Consider the following 22,901-nt stretch of genomic DNA (forward strand, 5'->3'; position numbering starts at 1 on the left):
CGGCGTTGTCCAGTTTGGGTGTTGTCCGTGTTTTTGTCTTACAACTTTAACCCTTTCACAACGTGTTTTCAGTTCATGAAAGTTAACTGTAACATTTTGGTCGCTTAAAAATGTCTAATTCAGCGTTCGGTTGTACTTAGCTCCACCCTCTCGTGTCAATTCTGGTTGCAAAAAAACAATGGCAACAGCCAAAAACCAAGACTGCAACAGCCAAAAACAGCTTCAAAACAGCAGTCCACAAACCAATGGGTGATGTCGCTGTGACTACGTCCACTTCATATAAACTATGACATAAACTTGCCTGAGTATTTCAGATTAGAGGAAAGAGTCTGGTAAAGAAATGTCTTGTATTGCATTCTGGTCTATTGAGTCTTATGTCAATATAGAAATCCCCTTCCCTCTGCAACTACAGCATGATTGATGCTGAAATAGATGACAAAATGGACCCAGATGAACAAACACTGTGGTCAACATTAAAGTGGGTCTTTATGTTAATGGAACTGGCAGACAAGTGCCGTTTCCCAAATACTGTACATGGTTCCCAGAATAGAAACGAGGGTACCACCTGTTTCATGGTCACGTGGTGCTGTCAACATCTTGTACATCCTGTAAATTTCCATGAGGTATGCAAACACCAACTAGTGGATATTTGTAAGCACCACAACAGTCTTATTGTGGAGATAATGGGAGTTAACAGAACGTGCAGGTTAGCACCAGCTGGGGTTTTCAGAGATGATCTTGAGGTATCCTTGACTGAGACGTCAATAAGCTCAAATACCGCACCTCTCCTTTGGGAGCTCACTGCCCGTCACAATAGAATAATGCAGCGATGCCCTTGGAAAGTGAGGGATTCAGTAGCTCTGTGGATGTAACTGTATAAATGTGATGCAGGCAAATAGACTCTGAGTCCTTGGATGATTTTGGATGTTCAAATGCTAATTTATAATAACAAAATAATGGTATACCGTGCATTTTAATGAATCCACTATAATTAATCAAATTCAAAACGTACAAACTGGATGAGATGAATACTGGATGACCTTGGTGTTTATTCCCGTAACGCTTTATCGCACAACTAGGTCAGCACTCATCTACCTTGCAGTATTTTCTTTAAAGCGATCCCATGTGTTGGCAGGTTAAATGTTGGAAAAAAGTCTGCTACAGATATTTTTAAAGCTATAAATAATTTGAATCATTCATACTGAAAGTACCTCGAAGCAGCAATGCTGGAGTTTCCAATGATGAACTCACGTCTGTGTGTGTTTTCTATGGCGAGCATCCATTGACATCAGCACAGGTCAGGTCTGGGTCACGCACCAGTGTATGGAAGACGGAACCTGCCAAAATAAAAAATAAATGAATAAATATGTCATTAAATGAAGCAAATATAATATTTCAATTGATTAAACCATTTAATCATGATTAATCATAGTTTTTATCTGTTCAAAATGTACCTTAAAGGGAGATTTGTCAAGTATTTAATACTCTTATCAACATGGGAGTGGACAAATATGCTGCTTTATGCAAATTTATTTATATATTTATTATTGGAAATCAATTAACAACACAAAACAATGACAGATATTGTCCAGAAACCCTCACAGGTACTGCATTTAGCAACATGGTTGGTACCAATGGATTCCTTAGGTTTTCTAGTTTCATATGATACCAATATCTTCACTCCCGATTTAAAACTGAGCCCGCTACAACCTCCGAAAAATCGATTGCATTAATGCGTTAAAGAAATTAGTGGCGTTAAAACAAATTAGCGTTAACACGTTATTGTATTAAAAATAATAGTAGCCATAATTTAATTGATAAAATGTTATGTCAATAAAAATAAAAACATAAATAAATAAATAAAAGGGAAAGTTAAACAGAAGAGTAAATAAATAAGGGAATTAATACAAAGATAAATAAATAAAAAGCAAATTAAAACAGAAATATCAATTTATGTCACATTTTATCAGTTAATTAATGGCTACAATTATTTTTGATATTATTTTAAATAAATAAAAATAAATAAAAAAGCAAATTAAAACAGAAATATCAATTTACGTCACATTTTATCAGTTAATTAATGGCTACAATTATTTTTGATATTATTTTAAATAAATAAATAAAAAAGCAAATTAAAACAGAAATATCAATTTACGTCACATTTTACCAGTTAATTAATGGCTACAATTATTTTTAATATTCTTTTTGCTACATTATTTATTTATTTTTTATTTTGGCAGGTTTTGTCCTCCATACTGGTGCACATAATTCTTCCCGTGTGTGAAAGCTTCTTGGAGAACCGAATGATTTGTCTTGTTGTTGCAATGATTTCCAGAAATGTGAAGCAATCACAGTTACAGTAACCATTTGAAATAAAAAAAAACAATCAGTTTCTCCAAACAGGTCACAAGATGATTAAGAATGAGTAACAAATAATAAAGTGGATGTGAAGTGTTTTTTAGCCAGCGGGCCGGCAGCGCTGGAGGTGTGCGAGGAGTCTAGGTCACTGGGCCGCTCTGCCTCGGCCCCTGACAGCATGCTGCCCCACAGTTATCTCTGTCCACGCGCATTCAATCAGCGGAGCGCTGACATTTACTGCCGGGGCAAACGCAGCACACATTCAGAGGGATTTCCTCGACGGTTTAGTCACCGCGGCTGGGAAATTAAGGGCAGATTCAAGATAGTTCAGGGAGAAATAGTGACTCCTTTGTTCTTTACTCAATAACAAGAGCATGGGATGAATTGTAGTCGCTACGGCTTTTGTGTTAAAGGCTTGAATATCATCTCCTCTGTAAAATAAAATACATTTGGCTAAATGTCAGAGAGTAGTTTGACCTCTCAGTATTCGGGTTAACTGCTCTCAGCTCTCAGCCTTGATGTTCGTCTGACAGCAGCAGGGGGCCGCCGTCTCTTTAACGTACTCTGGTTTCAGAACAAGAGGAGATGTTATTTCACACCAGCTGAGCCAGTGACTGACCCTTAATGTCTTTATATCATACTGGATGTGTGTGAGTGTGTGTTCCTGCAATTTCACCATGGTGACATCATTAAAAGGTGCTATTGATAACATTCAGCAACTAGATGTCGCATTCTCCCTCCCCCGTTCCATTGCATTTACTTCACAACAAGTCATTGCCAGGCACTAAGCGTCAATCTGTCTTTTCCACACTAACTGGCGACACAGAGATACCACGGGACACCAACGTCGTGATACTATTGTCTCACAAGCCTTGTTAGAAGTGGGAATCAAACGTTAGATATCTTCCACAGAGACGAATAAAACATTAATTTAGAGGTTGTAGCGGGCTCAGTTTTAAAGCTAGAGTGAAGATACTGATATCATATGAAGCTAAAAAAGCTAATGAATCCATTGGTACCAACCATGTCATACTAGCTTATCGGGAAGGAGGTTAAATAACGCTCCACATTTGCGCTAAATTTTAGCGAGGAAAAACTGACATGGCTATTTTCAAAGGGGGTCCCTTGACCTCTGACCTCCAGATATGTGAAAGTAAATGGGTTCTTTGAGTTCCCACGAGTCTCCCCTTTACAGACATGCCCACTTAATCACATGCAGTTTGGGGCAAGTCATAGTCAAGTCAGCCCACTGACGCACTGACAGCTGTTGTTGCCTGTTGGGCTGCAGTTTGTTATGATTTGAGCATATGTTTTATGCTAAATGCAGTACCTGTGAGGGTTTCTGGACAATATCTGTCATTGTTTTGTGTTGTTAATTGATTTCTAATAATAAATATATACACATATTTGCATAAAACAACATATTTACCCACTCCCATGTTGATAAGAGTATTAAATACTTGACAAATCTCCCTTTAAAGGTACATTTTGAACAGATATGTTAACTACTGTTTTTGGTTTTGGGAAGGTTAAAATAAGAGTGACGTCGACATATGAAGAAATCCAAAGCTGGACTGGTCTGCTGTGCTACTACTGGTTGCTAATCTATGACTACACCGTTCTGTGGTTGTGGGGTATTAACAAACAATCAGTTGCACCCACTGTAACTTCCCCTTAGGGATTCTTTTTAAATAACATCACTGAACTTTCCAAAGTTTCACTATAAAAAACAAATCATAGTGGATCTATTTCTATATTTAGAACCATAGTGACGACGTATTGAGATATCACTGTACTGACATCACTTTGTCCACTGTGATGTATTTTGTTTTTTTGGATCTGGTATCTTATGAATTGTGGATTGGAACATCATGAACACATCTGGGAAGATTTCCAAAATTCCTTTTAGCATGAAAAATATCTTGAGAAATGTCTCTTCCTGTTTCCAGAAACCCTCTTAGTTCATCCTGTTCTTTCATTTTTTTTTTGGCTCAAGCTTTCGCGGAGTAAAAGAGAGGCATGCGAGAAATGAAATTAACATCAAACTCTGGTTTTACATATTAATAATTTGTTAATTTTTGTAATGTAAACTGTGGCAGCTGGTCCTTTAATCTCCATTGCCAGTACTTATGAGTAATACTTAGGGGTCCAGTCTCCAGGTTCAGTCTGTTCAAACCTTCACGGGAGTACACAGTTTTACCAAATACAGTATGAGTCACCTGTTATCCCTCAACATTACATCAGATAAATAGGATCAGAAAAATTTAACAGGTAAAAATGGGTTTTCTAGTGCATGAAGCGATGGTAACCGACTGGAACCCTGTAATGAATCCTAATAAGCTTCGTCTCTTTTCCTCCCCCCCTTGGCTTACTAACACATGACATTTTGTTTTAATAAACCATTAGCTTAATATCCTCCGCTGAATGTACTGTAGGGCAGCGAGGGCACGGCTCACACACTGTGACGGGAACACACAGACGTACAGTACAGTCCGTGGAGTGTCTCCCGTCAGTCATTAGGTCTGTTCAGGCATGGATACACTGACGTAATGAGGCACGGGCAATGTGTTCAGACTGTGTGTGTGTTTAGCAGATTGAAGGATGAATCATTCCTGGGATGACCTGATTCTTCAGGGAAGTTTGTACAGTACGTGTGTGTGTGTGTGCGTGTGCGTGTGCGTGTGCGTGTGCGTGTGCGTGTTTGGGGGCGTTAATGGTGCATGAAATGATGTCTTCATTAGCATCTCCTCAAGATAAACCACATGATGGGACAATAATCATATCTGTCAGTTACATGACAGCAACAAAGGATATTTGTGAGTCCAATCATTAAATGACAACAGTGGAAAGAATTATTAAACCTTTCATTATACCTGTTTCGATTTGTTCGGATAACACAAAAAACTGCCTGAAAGTTTTCTTTTTATATTTATATTTATTTTTAAAATTAAATATTAAAAATGGAATGAAAGATGGTGCTATGTTCACACTATGAGCGACAAAAGCAACAAAACGGCGAGCTACAGTGTCGCCAAGTCGTTGATGAGGTGTTAGTTGACGTAGCGTTGTCGTTAAATAGCGCTGAGAACTAGCTAACGGTATTTTTGTAGACGGATTGGAACAGATGTTTTTACGTTTGGACAGAGTCAGACTAGATGTTTCCCCCTGCCTCCAGTCTTTATGCTAAGATAAGCTAATAGAGTGCTCAAGCCCACTGAGCAAAGACACGTCCAAAAGACGTCAATTTAACATCTTTGTCGACCGTCCAAAAGACGTCCACTGAGGAACCAGAATTTTTTAAACGTCTTTTTTAAACGTCTTTTTAACGTTCAACTATTGATCTCAATTGGACGTCAATAGTGAACCTTAAAAAGACGTCTTTGTCAACCGTCCAAAACTTTGTTTAAACGTTTACTATTGACGTCCAAGTGACATCCTTACATGGTTCAAAATCAAAGTTTTACGTCATTTCAGACGTCTTTTCAACGTCAATTACAGGTGTCATCCGTAGGGAACCAGGAAGTTAGCATCGCCCTGGTTCCCTCGTCTAAAAGCCAATGGGATTGTTCCATTGGGTTTCGGATTATTGCAGAAAATAAGCTCTGTGGCAAACAAACGTTTATGATACTTACACGATTTATTCAGCAAGATAACCTCCACTAATGAACACCACTTTAATGATTTTTGAAGCGTGAATGCAATCACCAGAAGTAAAAAGCTAACGTTAGGCTATAAACAAACTACACCACGGTTGCATGAGCGTGAGTATACACAACGAGGCTGTAAAGGCGGATGAGTTGGCGTGATGACATTTTGTAGTCTCATTTAGCAACCACCATGCAGTTAGTTGCAATCTGCAACCTCACCCTCTTAAGCCGCCAAATCCTACACACTGCACCTTTAATATTGTTGAAAATCGTAATTGTAGTTTTTGTAATCACAGGTTCTTTACTTTTGCTCTGGTTTGGCTTGCAAAAAAAGGCTCACCAGTTCACCCCAGCTCTATCTTGCAGTCACGTAGTCTGGTTTCCAAACCAGCGCCTGCTGTAAATCCTCATGATCCTCGGAAATGTGCGGCTGCTGTGCTGGGATGTGGGTTTTTTCTATTTAACAACCGTGCGCAGACCCACCGCAGTCACCCCACGATGAGTCAAATCACATCACACGGCCATCCAGATCTGAAGCGGAGTGTGTGTGTGTGTGTGTGTGTGTGTGATGTGTGAGGTGGAGATGAGGGTGACAGCCAGAGAAACAGCCTCCGGTGTCATCCAGCTCTTTATCACAGGAATGATAAACGAGACGCTCCATATGTGTTGGGATGATTTCAATGTCGGGACTGAAATTGGCCCCTCAGATATGAAATACACAAAAGAGCAAAAGAAAGATGCAACCGCTGCTGTCGCCTATCGGTCTGATAAAAAGCTTTGAGATTGTAATTACCATTGACTGATGTTAATGTCGACATGATAGTAGGGTTTGGATGAGTTCCTTCAGGTGACACAATGTGCCTCCAGGCTGCTGCTTTGGAGGTCCTCAGCTGTTAATGTCAGACAGTAGCTGATTGCATTTCTAATTTAAATGCATGATCAGTATTATGCATCTAATTTTCACAGTCAATTACTTTATTATAAAACATCTAATTTTAATGTGGATGGTTGTGGCTCCACCTGTCTCTGTTCTGCTACCTGGACGCTTATATTAAACATGACATCAACCATGTGTCGCTGACTACTTTGCATAACTTGCTACCTTACTTAAAACAGCGTATGCTTAGTGTTAGCGTCCTAAAAATAAGTATTATTAGCCTTTTTGACGAGTGTTATAGGAGAGGGTTAATACAACTCTCATACGGTAAATACGAAGCTAGAGAAAGCTAGGAGACTAGAGTTGGTTTTTGGCCGTTGCCATTTTCGGAACAAGGTCAATTTTCTGAGCTTCTGCACCGCGAATAAAGCCATCAACCAATCACATTGAGCGGAACGGGTTGAGTTGCGCCTTTATTTATGAAACAACAACCGTAGTCTGAACCAGGACGGCAAACTTTATTACTCCAGGTAGCGCATACCATATCCACTCCTTCCATTCTTACCTTTCACAATAAAAGCCCGAGACATATAATATTCGTAAGGCAAGCACTTCGCATTTTCGCACCGTCAATTAGTCACGCCCCCAGTCCGTAAAGGCCTAATCACTGCAAAACATAATGCAAAAATAAAATGTATCTAATTTCAAGAGCAATACAACATGGACATTTTGATGCCATTTTCCGACTGTAAACTTTACTTTGCTAACAAATGGCCTTGTTTTTTTGACACATTTGATTTGAGGTGTTAACAGACGTTCATCCGTCTAACTCTCTAAAAGAAGCCTCTACATCCACACTAAAATCACCCTCTCAGATACTTCATGTTCAGGCTAAATATAGCTAACAACCAGGCCATCTCTCTGGCCCATATACGTGTTAACTCTCCATCAGACCTATATGAAAGTGCCAGACGGCTGCTGGGAGATGCGAGAGCCTCTATAGGGGCAACGATGTGCTAAAGTACACCGTGCCTTGTTAACTGTTAACTGTCCAACAAGCCACTTCTGTAGTCAGACTTTAAATGAGTAAATGGTTAATTATATATATAACACAGGTGGAACTAATAAAACGAATGACGGCTGAATATTATTGTCATTATCGATAGATAATTTTACACATTTCTTCACATTTGAGAAGATATAATTAGCAAATATTTGGCCTTTTTACTTGGTAAATAAGTCAAATAATTACTTGTTTACCTAAATAGTTGAAAATTAATTATCCATTGATCAGCTGTTTTTTTTAACAGACAGATGAGCAGAGTGACGCCGAGTAATTCGAATGCATGTCGTGATGAAATAAACGGTCTAATTAGAGTACGTGAGGAGGCAGAAAGTGGAGCATCACTGTCGTGTGGATTCCTCACTGCGGTGTACCACATGAGAGCATCACAGAGCCTCCTAATAGCTCCTCGTCTCTTTGTCAGCACTGTGGTGATGCTCATGCGATCTCTGGAGCTCTTCCACGGCTCAGCCCAACGCGCCTACTGGCACGCCTTGGCACTGTCGCCTGGAAATCAGCACCAGACGTGGTGATGGATGCTACGCCAAACCGTAACGCTGCCCAAAGTGATGCTGGGAGGGAGCTTTGGGAGGAGGGGGATGGGGATGGGTGTGGATGCTGGAGGTGTGATTGTGTCAGCATCTGTGAGTGCGCATTTATGTGCAGGAATATCCTGCATATGAGGATTTGATGTCTGTACGTGCACAGAACCAGCAAAAATGGTTGGGATATCCCAGACAAGGATGGGAATAAAAACAAACCTCTTACAGCTGGGTTTTTTAGGGTTTCCTGAAAGAGAAAGAGTACTTGTGGGGCTCCTTTGACCCACTGTGGTGCTGGGATTTAGAGGTTTCTTTCATCTACTGAAGTGGCCTGAGGTCTGAGCAGCCTGCTGAGTGGGGGCGGGTATAGGTGCAGGTGGGGTAGAGGTGTGTGTGTAATCCAACACATAAAACCGAGGATACGCGTGAAAACACTGCAGTGAATCGCCTTGTATTGCAAGGTAATTGTTTTATTGTGCGTCGGGTGAGATTAATACGAGAGGCTGTTTAGTTCATAAATCACACTTGCACACATAAACCATTATATGTGAGACAGATATAATGAAAGAACGATGTGTAAGATTAAGAATAAGAGAGAATAGCAGTGTGTGTGTGTGAAATAGAATAATGGTCTGCATATGTGTATGAGACAGTATGATGATATATGAGAGTGTTTTATTGGTTTACTTGGCAACCTTGAGACCTTAAAAATAGGGAGGATTTCAAAACTAATTTTACCTTTAATTCTCAGGAAAGAAAACTTCGCCTCTCTGGCATAAACTAATATCTATCAGTTTTTTATTAATATTTTGCTCCTGCTTGAGTATTTCTTTCTTTTAGCTTTCTCCATTTCTCTCTTTCTCTCACTCACTGAAGGTCCTTTCAAATACAACGCAACAACGGCACCACCACGCTCTGAAACACGTTATTTTTAACGAGTTGCACCACGCCACGACGGCTTTTCGCGACGTTGAGCCAAGCCCAACTTTGGGCGCTGGAGACCTTTGATCCAGACCGGTGTTTTAGTTACGTTAGTGATGTTTGTCACGTTTTTTTGGTGATATTTGTGACGTGTTTTCCATACTTATGTTACATTGTTTCCGTACATATTTTACTTAGATTATATACTTATTTTGAGCCCAACCATGATGTTGTTCCTAAACCTAACTAAGTGGTTTTGTTGGCTAAACATAACTGCCGACGTTACCGTAGTTTTGGTGCGTAGTGTGCAAATGACACGTGAAAAGCCTAAAATGCGTCCTCATGAGGCGCGGAATGTCCTTTACTGTGTCTCAATTTGCGTACTTCCGTACTTACAATTGCTATTCTGAGTGCATAAGTGCGTTCACACTGAGAAGTATGGCAAAATGCAGTGCACTATACTGTACGTAAATACCCAGATGTTGAACTCAAAACGGTCAAAACGTTGAGTGTGGAACGCTGGACACTTCTTACCCTCAACGGTCGCCATCTGGGGCCTCCAACCTATTTCAAACTTGTGTAAATGGCGGGAGCGAGGAAGCTGCAGCGGTTGCGATTCAAACGGCAAATACTGGACTATACAAATTTAAGATATACGTGTATTTTTAGTACCACTATACTGTAGTCGGATAGAAGCCATTATTGGGTTAATTTATCCGTCTGAATTGAATTACTGCCGATACGGCATGATGTCCGCCCTGTTGAAATTCACGAACTATGCAAGTAAGCACATAGTGTACTACATGGAAGTGTACTAGCAGAAGTATCCGAATTGAGACACAGCTCTAGTAATGTCGTGCTATTTATACGCCTTCCCGTGAGATCGGGTTGATGAGGAAGGAAAATCACATTTGTTACTCTTAGGACACACACAATGAGTTTTGGTGAGAAACAATGAATGCAAACAAAGCTGTGTTTGTTTACAAGAAACCTCTACAGGGGGGCTTTAAGTTCATACCGTCCAATTCTTCCATTTTATACGCGTGGGGGAGGTGTTGATGTGAGATTACGATGCTGTGAATGAGAGCGAGTATGATTTATTGGCCTCTCAAAGAATTACTGAACTTACTTTTCTCTCATTTCGACTAAACATTTTGGCTGCAGATGGCAAAAACCCACCGTTTGTCCTTCAGGTGGATGAGAACAAAACATTTGGATTACTAGCTACTTCTCTTGCAGAGAGAAAGTACATTATTGTAATATATGGGGGAGGCAGCCTGGCCAAACAAAGAGGAAATCCTTGTAAAACAAGTACATAAGTACATGTGACACATTCCCAAATGCACCAGAGAGTTGGTGGGCCGAGGGTGCAGCTGAAAGGGGGGAAATGTCACTTGTCTTGCCCCGATTTCGGTCTGTCTCCACTTATAAAACTCCCATAAAACCAATAATGTTGTGCAGATGTAGACGTTTTACCCGTGAGCTAACAGTATAGAGGGCGCAGTATGCCGAGAATGCCTTTGATCAAGGCTTTATGAAGGGGACGGACGCTTTCATGATTCTGCTGACATTTCCAGGAGACTGTAAAGACTCGAGTCGGGCTAATCAAATCAGCGTGCGCTTGCTCTCTTCGAGGTTAGGTAGCATGTATGCGGCCAGCCTCTCAGGAGTTTGGGTTTTTTATGGGGTTTCGAGATGAGGAGACTTTGTGTCTAAGTGCTTTCTGAATGAATGAAAAGACGTTTGAACTTTCTGTATAGATACAAGTCCTTCTGCAGACTCATCAGCCATGCAGGCTGTCCTCATACACCGGTAGTAGCTATACCTCTGAAAGGTAATGCACTGTAATTCATATATATATATATCCCACAAAATCAATTTGTATGTAATCCACGTAATTGTGAACAAAGAAGTATAAAAAGCGACCATGTAAGGAGGTCGGAGTGGATGGGCAGGTAAAAAAACAACAGACTTTTGCCCGAAAGACTGGTGTTCGTGTCCCGTGTGAAACCAGAAGTTAATGTTGATTTATTTGTCACGTAACTTCCGTACTTAAATTACATCACTTCCGGTGTTATTTTTAACCCAAACAACGATCTTTTCCTAAACCTAACTAAGCAGTTTTGTTGCCTAAACCGAACCAAGTTATTTCATGTGAAAACAGAAGTTTATTTTGAAAAGACTGGTGCGGAAATTGACGCTATATTGCCACGTTCATAGAAAAACTTTATGTAAGATATCATATGAACCGTTGTATAAAAAATACCGTACGTTCGCCCAGGAGACCGGTGTTTGTGTCCCGTGTGAAACCGGAAGTCAATGTTAATTTATTTGTCACGTTACCTCCGTACTTAAGTTACATGACTTTCGGTCTAATTTTATCCCAAACAACAATCTTTTCCTAAACCTAACTATAGTTTTTGTCACGTTACCACAATCTTTTTTTTTTTTTAACCCAAACCACGATCTTTTCCTAAAGCTACCTAAGCAGTTTTTGTCACGTAACTTCTGTACTTAAGTTACGCCACTTCCGGTGTTATTTAAACTCAAACCATGATCTTTTCCTAAACCTAACTAAGTAATTTTATTTTGAAAAGACTGGAGCGGAAATTGTCACGTACAATGCACAAAAAATACGTTGCTGAAGGTCACGAAAAAAAGGGGAATCAATGTACACAAATCAAATAGATTCAATTTCGGGACTATTTCAGGTGAGACTGTGTTGTATGTTTATCTGTGACCCACTGACTGGGACTGACTGGGACTGACTCAACTAGCCAGCATGTTGGTTGTCCTTCAGATATATATATCTTTGTCCTTTGTCTAAGCATTAACGTTTCACTTAAAGCCAGCATCATTCATCTTCACCACGCGACCGGTTTCAGCCGCCGACAGCATACAAATGCACTCATCACACACACCTGCATGTGCAAACACACCCATGCTGGCACATCCTGTTGGCTCAGTGGGCCACTGATGTATTCACAACCTTTTCTTACACGCCGCCGCCTCTCCCCTTCTCCATCTGTCCCTTCTCCTTTTACCATTTCAGTCCAGACAAACCGGAGAACACTGGTGTGCACGGAGCAGGTTATGAATTATACAGGGATTCTCTTTATGTAATCTGTTCCCAGTGTAATTATGTAAATCTTTCTTTTGTCGAGGGGGATTTCTTGGATTTGGCTGTCACAGACTGTAAAATGGCACTTTTTTTGGGGTGTAATTCTGTGCAGTGAACGCACCACGAAGATTACATCTGAGCTTTCGCAGTGTCACCGAGTTTATTATCAACCTGGGGTCCCATCATGGTCAGCGCAGCAGGTGGAATTGCACACAGATTATGAGATGGTGCCACCGATGCCATTTCCGCAGAGGCTTCAATTTTCGAAAAATGTCCAGACCATTAAATCCTACAGGTGCTTTCACACAAATCTCAATTATTAGAACTATTTCTGGAGAGTGTTTTTCCTGCACGCGGTTTAAAATAAAGACCGAGTGCCTCGAATAATCTAGAGACGCACTAATCATCTGATGCCACCTGAGAAATGTGCCTCTCTCTCTCTCTCTCTCTCTCTCCGGTTTCTGGTGTCTTTTGTCAGTTAATGGAGCCGAGAGATGAGGGATGAAATTGAGAAGCTCTCCCACAAGGCCACATGGCCAATCATATGATATTTGGGACCAGCTGCAGACAATAAACCAGTTCGTCCATTAAGACTGTGTCTGGGACCAAATCTACCAAATCTACTCACTCTCTCCACAAAGGCTTCATTTTCTTCTGTGATTTCTATCATATCATATCATATAACACTGATATCTTCTCTTTCTGACATCATAACATCATAACAGGAAAAGTACAACATTTAGAGCCCAAGTTGGCTTGAAACATAGACTGTATAGAAGAAGTGGACGTACTCACCCTGACGTAACCCTCAAGTTCGGCATTTTGTCTTTCGGCATCTTTGTTTTTGACCGTCGTCATCTTGGTTTTTGGCCTTCGTCATCTTGGTTCTTGGCCGTCACCATCTTGAGTTTCTGCAACCAGAAGTGACCCAAGACGTTGGAGCTAAGTACAACCGAACGCTGAATAAGACATTTTTAGGCGACCAAAATGTTCTAATTAACTTTCATGAACTGAAATCACACTGTGAAAGGGTTAAAGTTCTACGACAAAAACACGGACAACTCCAAGACTGGACAACGCCGTGATAGCGACCTGTCAATCACAAAGTAGCCCCGCCCTAAAGCATCCCCTGCTTTATGGTCTATTTGACTCTAAATGGGACCATCATTTACTAAATGAACATCATGCTGTATTGAAGACTAGAAACTAAACTGTAAAAAAAAAAAAAAAAACATTTTTACAGTTTTTTTCAAGAAATTTAAATTCTTTTGTCTGTATTTCAAAATGACAGAGAAAACAAATGTAAAAAATACATGTTTCATTTGTGATTTATATATAAATGGTCTTAGATTTACGGTGTATTACTCTATTCTAACAATAAATATATGTTAAAAGTAAAATATTTCTTTTAAAATTACAGTAACAAAGGCTAATTATATAAAGATAATTACTGCTTTTTTATTTTTTTACAGTTTATTTATGTTAATTAACGGACAGTATCTTTCCGTTTTTTAACATACATTTTCTTGTGCCTCTGCTGCCGGAAAATTTTCGTTATTTTACACTTTTTTTTTTACAGTGTAGCGATTGAGACCATAAACTCATGTTTACAATGTTTACTGATGTAATAAATCAAGAGAGAAGTAGGCTCATTTTCTCATAGACTTCTATATTTACAACCAGAGGAGTCGCCCCCTGCTGGCTATTAGAAAGAATGCAGCTTTAAGACACTTTTCAGACCCGGAGGTTGGCTTGCAAAGATAAATCAGAGTGAGACACTCAGTCCCAGAGGATCTTTGTTTGCATCCATAGGAAATCACTGTTTCCACCCTGATAGCTGTAAATTCAGGGGGGCCCACATGTGGCGTCCGTGTGTTGAGCGTTGCGGCCTGCGGTGTCGAGGTTTAACAGGCAATCGCGTTTCTTCTTCACACCCCGCTAACTGTGAGCTATTTGAAATGGTCGGAGAGGAGAGACTGATAATTGTACTCACACTTCCTGGACGGGCGTCGTGCAGATGGGGCGCCACTTAACTACAACGTGGGTCTTTTATTTTCCGTGCATCCTCAACTAGAGTCACATAGTAGCAACAGAACATCATGATACATGCTGAAATGATCTCTCCACTATGGCATCCTCTTGGGGTAATTAGAGGCAGGTGTGAGGACACAAACGAGGGACAGGTGTGCAGGGAGTTGCAAGGTCAGGTGACCAGCAAAGGCGGGAAACTCTCTGAGCTTAAAGAGCACTGCAGTAAATGAGATCACCAATCTGAGGACGTGCAATTTACACATTAATAATTAGTCACACATGAGTCAGGTTTGTTAAATTCAAGAGGACTGGGTCTGTTTACATTACGGGTCATATGTTGTGAGACCAATTAAACACCATTCGGCCTTTTTTCCGCAGCTTTTCTTGCTCTGTTGCCCCCAATTTCTCCCACGAGCCTCCTACCGTCCATCACGACTCCCTAACACCAGTGTGACATTTAGGCAGAGCAGCATGGGATGGAGATGGAGATGGAGATGGAGATGGAGATGGAGATGGAGATGGAGATGGAGATGGGGGGCTGCAATTCATATTCCCTCCTCCTGGGCAGGTTGATGATCTGTAAAGAGAATCATTAAGACGCAATTTGTGACTGCGACGGGCACACACACACACACACACACACACACACACACACACATCGCCTGGAGAGGATGATTCATCACCAGCAGCTCCATTCCTCACTCTGGAAAAATATGACGAAGAGGCCTGCTGCTTGTCTACACGACCTCTGACCTCCAAGATGTGTGTGTGTGTGTGTGTGTGTGCCTGAACGTGACCACACACTGAGAAATCAAACATAAAACAATAGGTGGTCTGGTGGTGATAGGCAACATCCAGCCCTCCTATTGCTTTATAATTGTTGTGTTTCTCTTTGTTCTCCGTAGTTGTGATCATTTTGCGTGTCTTAATGGGCCTTTTGCCTCTCTTTGTAATCATTTTGCTTCTCCTTGTGGCCATTTTGCATCTCTTTGTGGTTGTTTTGTATCACTTTATGGTCATTTTGAGTCTCTTTGTGGTCATTTTGAGACTCTTTGTGGTCGTTTTGCATCTCTTTGCGGTTGTTATGCTTCTCTCTGTGGTTGTTATGCATCTCTTAGTGGTTGTTTTGAGTCTCTTTGTGGTTGTTTTGCTTTTCTTGATGGTTGTTTTGCATCTTTTAGAGGTTGTTTTGTTTCCCTTTATAGTTATTTTGCGTCTCTTTGAGGTTGTTTTGCTTCTCTTGATGGTTGTTTTAGCCTTTTTGTGGTTGTTTTGCATCTCTTTGTGATCGTTATGCGTCTGTGGTCGTTTTGCTTCCCTTTATGATCATTTTGCTTCTCTTTGCGCTTGTTTTGCATCTCTTTGTCATCATTATGCATCTTTGTGGTTGTTTATCTTCTCTTTGTGGTCATTGTGTGCCTCTTTGGTGTCCTATGAGGTAGTTTTGTGTCTTGGTGGTCATTTCGCTTCCCTTTATAACCATTTTGCATCTCTTTGTAGTCATTTTGTGCCTCTTTGTGGTCGTTTGATTGACTTTCCAATAGAGAACAGTCACAGTCACCACCATCCTGCGCCCCGTAGGCCCTTTTAATACATCCACGGTAGGCCTGTTCAGTAATCCACCCCGTGGTCCAATCACAGCTCTGATCCACAGCGGGTCTCGTCCCCCAGGAAGCATCCTTGAGAAATTAAGTCAGGCTTCCTCTTCTGGCCTGCTGCTGCTTCTGACCTCCATCCTGAAAGTCAGTTTAATATATTCAAAGATGCAATTACCTAATTATACTTTACGCATAATGAGGAGAGAGGATGGAAATGGAGGAGCAGTGTCTGGAGTGTTTCAGCAAAACAAATGCATCCTTTCTGCTTGTTGACCCTCCTCTCCGTTACACCCCCGTGACTCCACCCCCACACCTAAATGAGGGGTAATTGTCTGAGACGTGCTATGAAAGGGGCAGCAGAGAGGTCTGGGTGTTAAGAGGCAGTGCGTCTTTGATGAAGGGTTCTTGTGCTGTAATGTAATTCCTCCGTCCTCCTGGATGTTTTCATTGTGTTCGAGAGCTTCCCCCTAACAACGCCCAGCCCTGCAGCTCGCCAACCTCTTCCACTATGTTCCTATGGTAACAACCCACTGTGTGTGTGTGTGTGTGTGTGTGTCTCCAGGAGATGAGCGATTGTCTATGTTTGTGTGTGTTCATTATGGTTGTGTGGCTTATTTTTACATAATGAATCAATTATGGAGGCTGCAGAGCGAGCTCATTTGCATAATCGCAGACAGGGTAAAAAACAACAAGATGATTTTACTGAGCATCCTCCTCACACATCATCACACGTACAGAGCAGTCTTTCCCCGGGAGAAGGTGAAACACTGAGTGTGCATGTGGAGGGAGAGGGCGTATAATGGGACGTCCAACTGACATCATTTGCCTGCCAATCTGCACCCTGCCTGCCAAACCCAGCCTCCATAATAGCTTCACTGGGCAGCTACAGAGGCTCTATTTTTAAACAGCTCACTGTATGGGAGGAAGTGTCACACCGCCACCTACTGTCCAACGCTGGGACAGGATCCTGATCACAGCATCACTATACAGTAGGACCTGTGAACACATCACAGACGAGCACAACACATATTTAATATGATAGTTAATCTTAATAGAGGAAATTTTACATTTTTACCAGCTGAATCTCTTTGTGATAGTTTTGAGTATCTTTGTGCTCATTTTGCTTCCCTTTATGACTATTTTGCATCTCCTTGTGGTAATTATGCATCTCTTTGTGCTAGTTTTGCATCTCTTTGTGGTAGTTTTGCTTCCCTTTATGACCATTTTGCATCTCTGTGGTAGTTTTGCGTCTCTTTATTGTCATTTTGCTTCCATTTATGACCGTTTCGCATCTCTTTGTGGTCATCTTGCGTCTTTTTGAGGTCGTTTTGAATCTCTTTGTGGTAGTTTTGCTTCCCTTTATGACCATTTTGCATCTCTGTGGTAGTTTTGCGTCTCTTTATTGTCATTTTGCTTCCATTTATGAACATTTCACATCTCTTTGTGGTCATCTTGCGTCTTTTTGTGGTCGTTTTGAATCTCTTTGTGGTAGTTTTGCTTCCCTTTATGACCATTTTGCATCTCCTTGTGGTAATTTTGCATCTCTGTGGTTGTTTTGAGTCCCTTTGTGGTAGTTTTGTTTAATTTTATTGTCCTTTTGCTTCCCTATATGACCATTTTGCATCTCTTTGTAGTTATCTTGCGTCTCTCTGTTGTCATTTTGAATCTTTGTGGTTGTTTAGTGTCTCTTTGTAGTAATTATGCTTCCCTTTATGACCATTTTGCATCTCCTTGTGGTAATTTTGCTTACCTTTATGGTAGTCTTACGTCTCTTTGGTGTCATTTTGCTTCGCTTTATGACCATTCTACATCTATTTGAAGTCATCTTGCATCTCTTTGTGGTAATTTTGCTTCCCTTTATGGCCATTTTGCTTCCTATTATAACCATTTTGCATCACTTTGTTGTCATTAAGTGACTCTTTATGGTCGTTTAATTGACTTTCCAATCAGAAATGTCACCACTCAGTCACCACCATCCTGTGCCTAGTAGACCCGTTCAGTGATCATCCATGGTCCAATCACAGCTCTGATCCACAGCAGGCACCAAAGCAAGCACAGAATATACCCATACTCATACATAGAGCCTCGATGGAGGACATTTTTACCAGCTTCAAATTTAATTCTGTAATGAAACATGTTAAACACAGAAACTTTTAAAAGTACGTTTTCTTCTTGTAGATTAATTTTTCATCTGTCTGACATTAAAAAAACACAACAAACACCTCAAAGAAAATGATTTATTGTCAATAAAATGTGATAAAATGATGAAAGAATCTGTGGAAATGATAATAAGATGTGATTATGTGAGACAGGTTGTCATCTGTCATATTTGCTTTTAATTAGAAGCCCATCTTGTGTAATTAAGATGTGAGGAGGTTAATGAAGACTTATGAGAACATGGTGTGGATTAACACCTGTTGTTTGAAGGCATGATTATTAACCCACGCACAAACAGAAGCTTCACCACAGACACACAGGAAGAGCAAGAGGACTTTTTAACTTAATAAGAGAACTAAACTTTTTGGAGTAATGGATGCAGATATGTAATAGAAACAGGATTATTGTTTTTTATAGTTTTAATTATGAGCCAGGAAAATTAAAAATAACAGCATGAGGAATTAAAATCATGATTTCAGACTGCAGGAGACGGATATGTGAAGCAGCTCCACTGCACCACCTTGTGGTCATTCATAAAAGTACATGCATATATTACATTCTCAGTAGGACCGTCAATCGATTCAAATATTTAATCATGATTAATCGCATGATTGTCCAACATTAATCGTGATTAATTACACATTTTTATCTGTTCAAAATGTACCTTAAAGGGAGATTTGTCAACAATTTAATACTCTTATTACATGGGAGTTGGCAAATATTCTGCTTTATGCAAATGTGTGTATATATTTATTATTTAAAATCAATTAACAACACAAAACAATGACAGGTATTGTCCAGAAACCCTCACAGGTACTGCATTTAGCATAAAACAATATGCTCAAATCATAACATTTGACTATGACTTGCCCCAAACTGCATGTGATTATCATAAAGTGGGCATGTCTGTAAAGGGGAGACTCGTGGGTACCCATAGAACCCATTTACATTCACATATCTGGAGGTCAGAGGTCAAAGGACCCCTTTGGAAATGGACATGACTGTTTTTCCTCGCCAAAATTCAGCGTAGATTTGGAGCGTTATTTAACCTCCTTTATGACAAGCTAGTATGACATGGTTGGTACCGATGGATTCATTAGGTTTTGTAGTTTCATATGATGTGAGTATATTCACTGTAACTTTAACACTGAGCCGCTACAACCTATAAATCACAAGTTGCGTTAATCTGTTAAAAAGAATTACAGCCCTCCTTCTCAGTGTCTGAGTTTAGCTAGTCCATCCTCCACCAGCTTACAGAACAGATGACTAAACACTGAGGAGCCGATCACTTTCACGCAAGACTCCTCCACTATGTACAGAACATTATCGTACCGGCGATTCACGTCGTCACAGATTTGAATCAGTGTCTCAGGCTCCTCTTCATCGTAGTCGATCTGCTGCACTCTTAACCACGACTGCCAATACTTCACCAAACTCTTGAGGTCTTCCAACGCGTACTGGATCCTTGAGGCCGACTTGGAAGGTTGCCTCTTGGGCAACAAAATCCGCATGAGGTCTGAAGCTTCGCGCTCGATGGATGCATTGAGATCTTTCAAGCAACTGTCGAACTGCTTGCTGTCGAATTTCTCAATGTATCTGAATATGTACGAGTCGACCCAGACGCACGTATCCTCCTGATCCTCCTGATCCTCATCTGTGGTTGCAGAAATCCTGTCTGGTCTGGTGCGTTTTTCAGAAATGTCCTCTCCTGGCTGTTTTGTTATTTCCTCATCCGAGAGCAGGTCCGGGCCTGATAAGGAAGATGTAACCCCGGCATTGAGCTCTTGTCTGGGCTCGGCCTCGGCTCGCTCTGTGGGCATTTCCAGCCTGGACCGATCTCTCTGCTCCTCCTCTTCATCACTACATGTGTCGCCCAAGCTCCCTACAACTTTTCGCCTGGAGGAAGCGTTTTCAGTTTTTGCATTTGAGTCTTCAGTTGCCTTACCTGTAGTCTGCGGCGGCGGCGATAAGCAGTTTGAGCTCGCCGGTCCCGGCTTAGCTTTAGAACCGCTGCAGCTTACACAGCCGACACACTCGCGATGAGATATTACCCTCGGATTAAGAGGAGTCTCTCTCAGTTTGACGGTTTGGGCTGAGACGTTGGATTTAAGCCGGCCGGCCCTGAGGATGAGGTCCTGTCTCAGGGCCTGGACGGCAACGAAAGGCCCCTCGACGATAGCTTTCATGTTCTGGAGGGAAGGCTGGAAACGTAGCGACCTGTGAGCCGAGCGCAGAGTCTGAATCAGCAACGATTCATGTCTGCCGAATACGGAGAGATCGACTGTAGCGCTGGAGACGTATAAAAACACCTGCAGCAGAAGAACACATTAAAATCAGTATCTTATATCATGAGAGAAAAATATAATATTTAAAGAGTAATAAAAGATCTGTAACTTTGCATTCACAAAAGACTATATAACACAAAAAAGCAGGGGTCAGCAACCTGCTGCTCCAGTGGCTCCCTGTGGAGTTTTAAAAATGGAAATGAATAACTGTTTTTGTTTACATTTTCATTTTTATTTATCATTGTTGTAGGTCTACGGTACGACGAAGTATTAGGGCCACATTAAGGAAGAAAAAAAAAATCTGAGATTTCGATAATAAAGTCGCAATATTACGAGAATAAAGTCATAATATTAGTTTATTTATAGTAGTAGTAATTTTACGTGTTATTTTCTTTTTTTCCTGTTAAAGTTATGACTTTTTTTCTCATAATATTACGACTTTTTTCTCGTAAAGTTATGACTTTATTCATGTAATATTACAACTTTTTTTCTCATAATATTACGACTATTTTTCTCGGAGAGTTACGACTTTTTTATCGTAATATTACAACTTTTTTTCTGGAAATCTCAGATTTGTTTCCCCTCAATGTGGCCCTAATACTCCGTAGTACATTGTCTCTTTGGCCCTCACTGCATTAGACTTATATACTATATACTTAGACTATAAACTGTGTTACCTTCATCACAATGATCAAATGTTTTGCGGCTCCAGACAGATTTTTATTTTTTTTTGTGCCCAAAATGTCTCTTTTGATAGTAAAGGTTGCTGACCCCTGTGTTAAAGGAAAAGGGAAAAGCACAATATGTCCTCTTTAAGATGCAGATGAGTTACCAAACTCACATCTCTGGTGAAGGGGAACACAGTGAGAAGGTATTCGTCAGGTAACTCGCTGTCCATCATGATCTGCTGCTCCTGTCGCACCACCCGCTCTGCATCTGCAAAGAGAACCGCACTGTTCTGCTACGTTCTCCACCCGTGTAAACATTATTATTATTATGATGCTTCATCAAGCCAAAGACTATATAACATGGTGAATTAAACCATTCATCAGCCGGGCGTACATCCAGGCAGCACTTCAGTGTAAATAAATGTTTTATCTGTACTTCACCTCTCTGTACTGTATGAGTGGTTCCCATGGGAACCAATTGTGGTTCCCATGGGAACCAATTAGAGCATAAGATGGGAGATACATTAAACGATGACTGCAGTTGGTTTAAGGCATTTATGTACTGCCATTACAATCCAATCACAGCTAATAAGCATCAAAAATAAATAAATAAATAAAAGATAAATACACGACCATCTTTGACAATCACAAAGGATGCTGAATATATATCCAGGAAGAGTCTTGTGGCCATCTGGACGGAAAAATATTCAGTGTTGTGGGCGCTAAAACAATTTTTAAAAATCTGTTACACAATTTGTGACTGTATTTCCTGATCCAGGTCGCCAGAATGTACTGTATATATACGTCCTTGCTCTTTTTAATACTACTGTTTATTGACATATTACACATATTGAGTATGTAAATGCCACTATGTCAAATGCAGTATGCCAAACATACCAGGATGTTCTACTACATCTGGTTGCATTTTGCAGTATGCAAGGCAGCACACTTTTCTGGCTATTCTGACCCACAATCCTCTGCACAGCAGATATACTGCATGAGCAAGAGGGTCAAAGTTCAAGGCGCAATGTCATGACTAAGTAGTGCATCTCAATTGTATGCATACTGCAGTGCATGCAACAGTACGTACTTTGTAAAGGCAGCTACAGTATGCACTAAAAGTATTAAGAAAAAGTGAGATTTAGTTTGTGTTTTGATCTGGAACTGCAACTGACTGGGTTGTCATATTTCAGTGTGGGTTGGTATGCACTCCAGAGATACCCAAATGGATGTACACAAGCACTGCAAAAGTGAGTTTTTCAGCAGCAAGTGTTTGCAAACATAGCCGTATATTTATTTATGCTTAGCTCTGTAACTGGAATAAATAAAATACTAAAATGCACAAACTGGGGCTACTGGATGAGGAAGTCAGCTTAAAAACAGTCATTTTTTTAATGGACTTTGGTGTGTCATATTTCAGTGGAAAAAGTGATTTTCCATATTACCCCAGCAGCAAGTGTTCTCAAACTTGGCTGTATATTTATTTATACTTAGCTATGTAACTGGAATGAATTACATAGTAAGAGGCACAAACTGTGGCTACTGGATGAGGAAGTCAGCTTAAAACTGTCATTTTTTTAATGGTGTTTGGTGTCATATTTCAGTGTGGGTGGGTTATTACATGGACGTACAC

The 22,901-nt window shown here is 40.6% G+C and overlaps 1 protein-coding gene across 2 annotated transcripts in view; it reads right to left on the minus strand.

The window, feature by feature from the left end:
- Nucleotides 1–22,901, minus strand: part of LOC141762593 (uncharacterized) — a 152,876-nt gene that overhangs the window by 129,384 nt on the left and 591 nt on the right. Inside the window, exons 2-3 of one of the 2 annotated variants that reach the window (XR_012592846.1) lie at nucleotides 21,442–21,536; nucleotides 19,169–20,624 (exon numbers count right to left, since the gene is read on the minus strand). Coding sequence is in view for 1 of the 2 variants with exons in the window: in XM_074626501.1 (XP_074482602.1) it covers nucleotides 19,530–20,624; nucleotides 21,442–21,536 (1,190 nt within the window). In the remaining variant the exon portion in view is untranslated. Of the gene's footprint in view, nucleotides 1–19,007; nucleotides 20,625–21,441; nucleotides 21,537–22,901 lie in introns of those variants that run through there. The other variant, XM_074626501.1, reaches the window with a different exon arrangement.

The sequence above is a fragment of the Sebastes fasciatus genome, chromosome 24, assembly GCF_043250625.1.
Source record: "Sebastes fasciatus isolate fSebFas1 chromosome 24, fSebFas1.pri, whole genome shotgun sequence".
In the NCBI taxonomy this organism is placed as follows: domain Eukaryota; kingdom Metazoa; phylum Chordata; class Actinopteri; order Perciformes; family Sebastidae; genus Sebastes; species Sebastes fasciatus.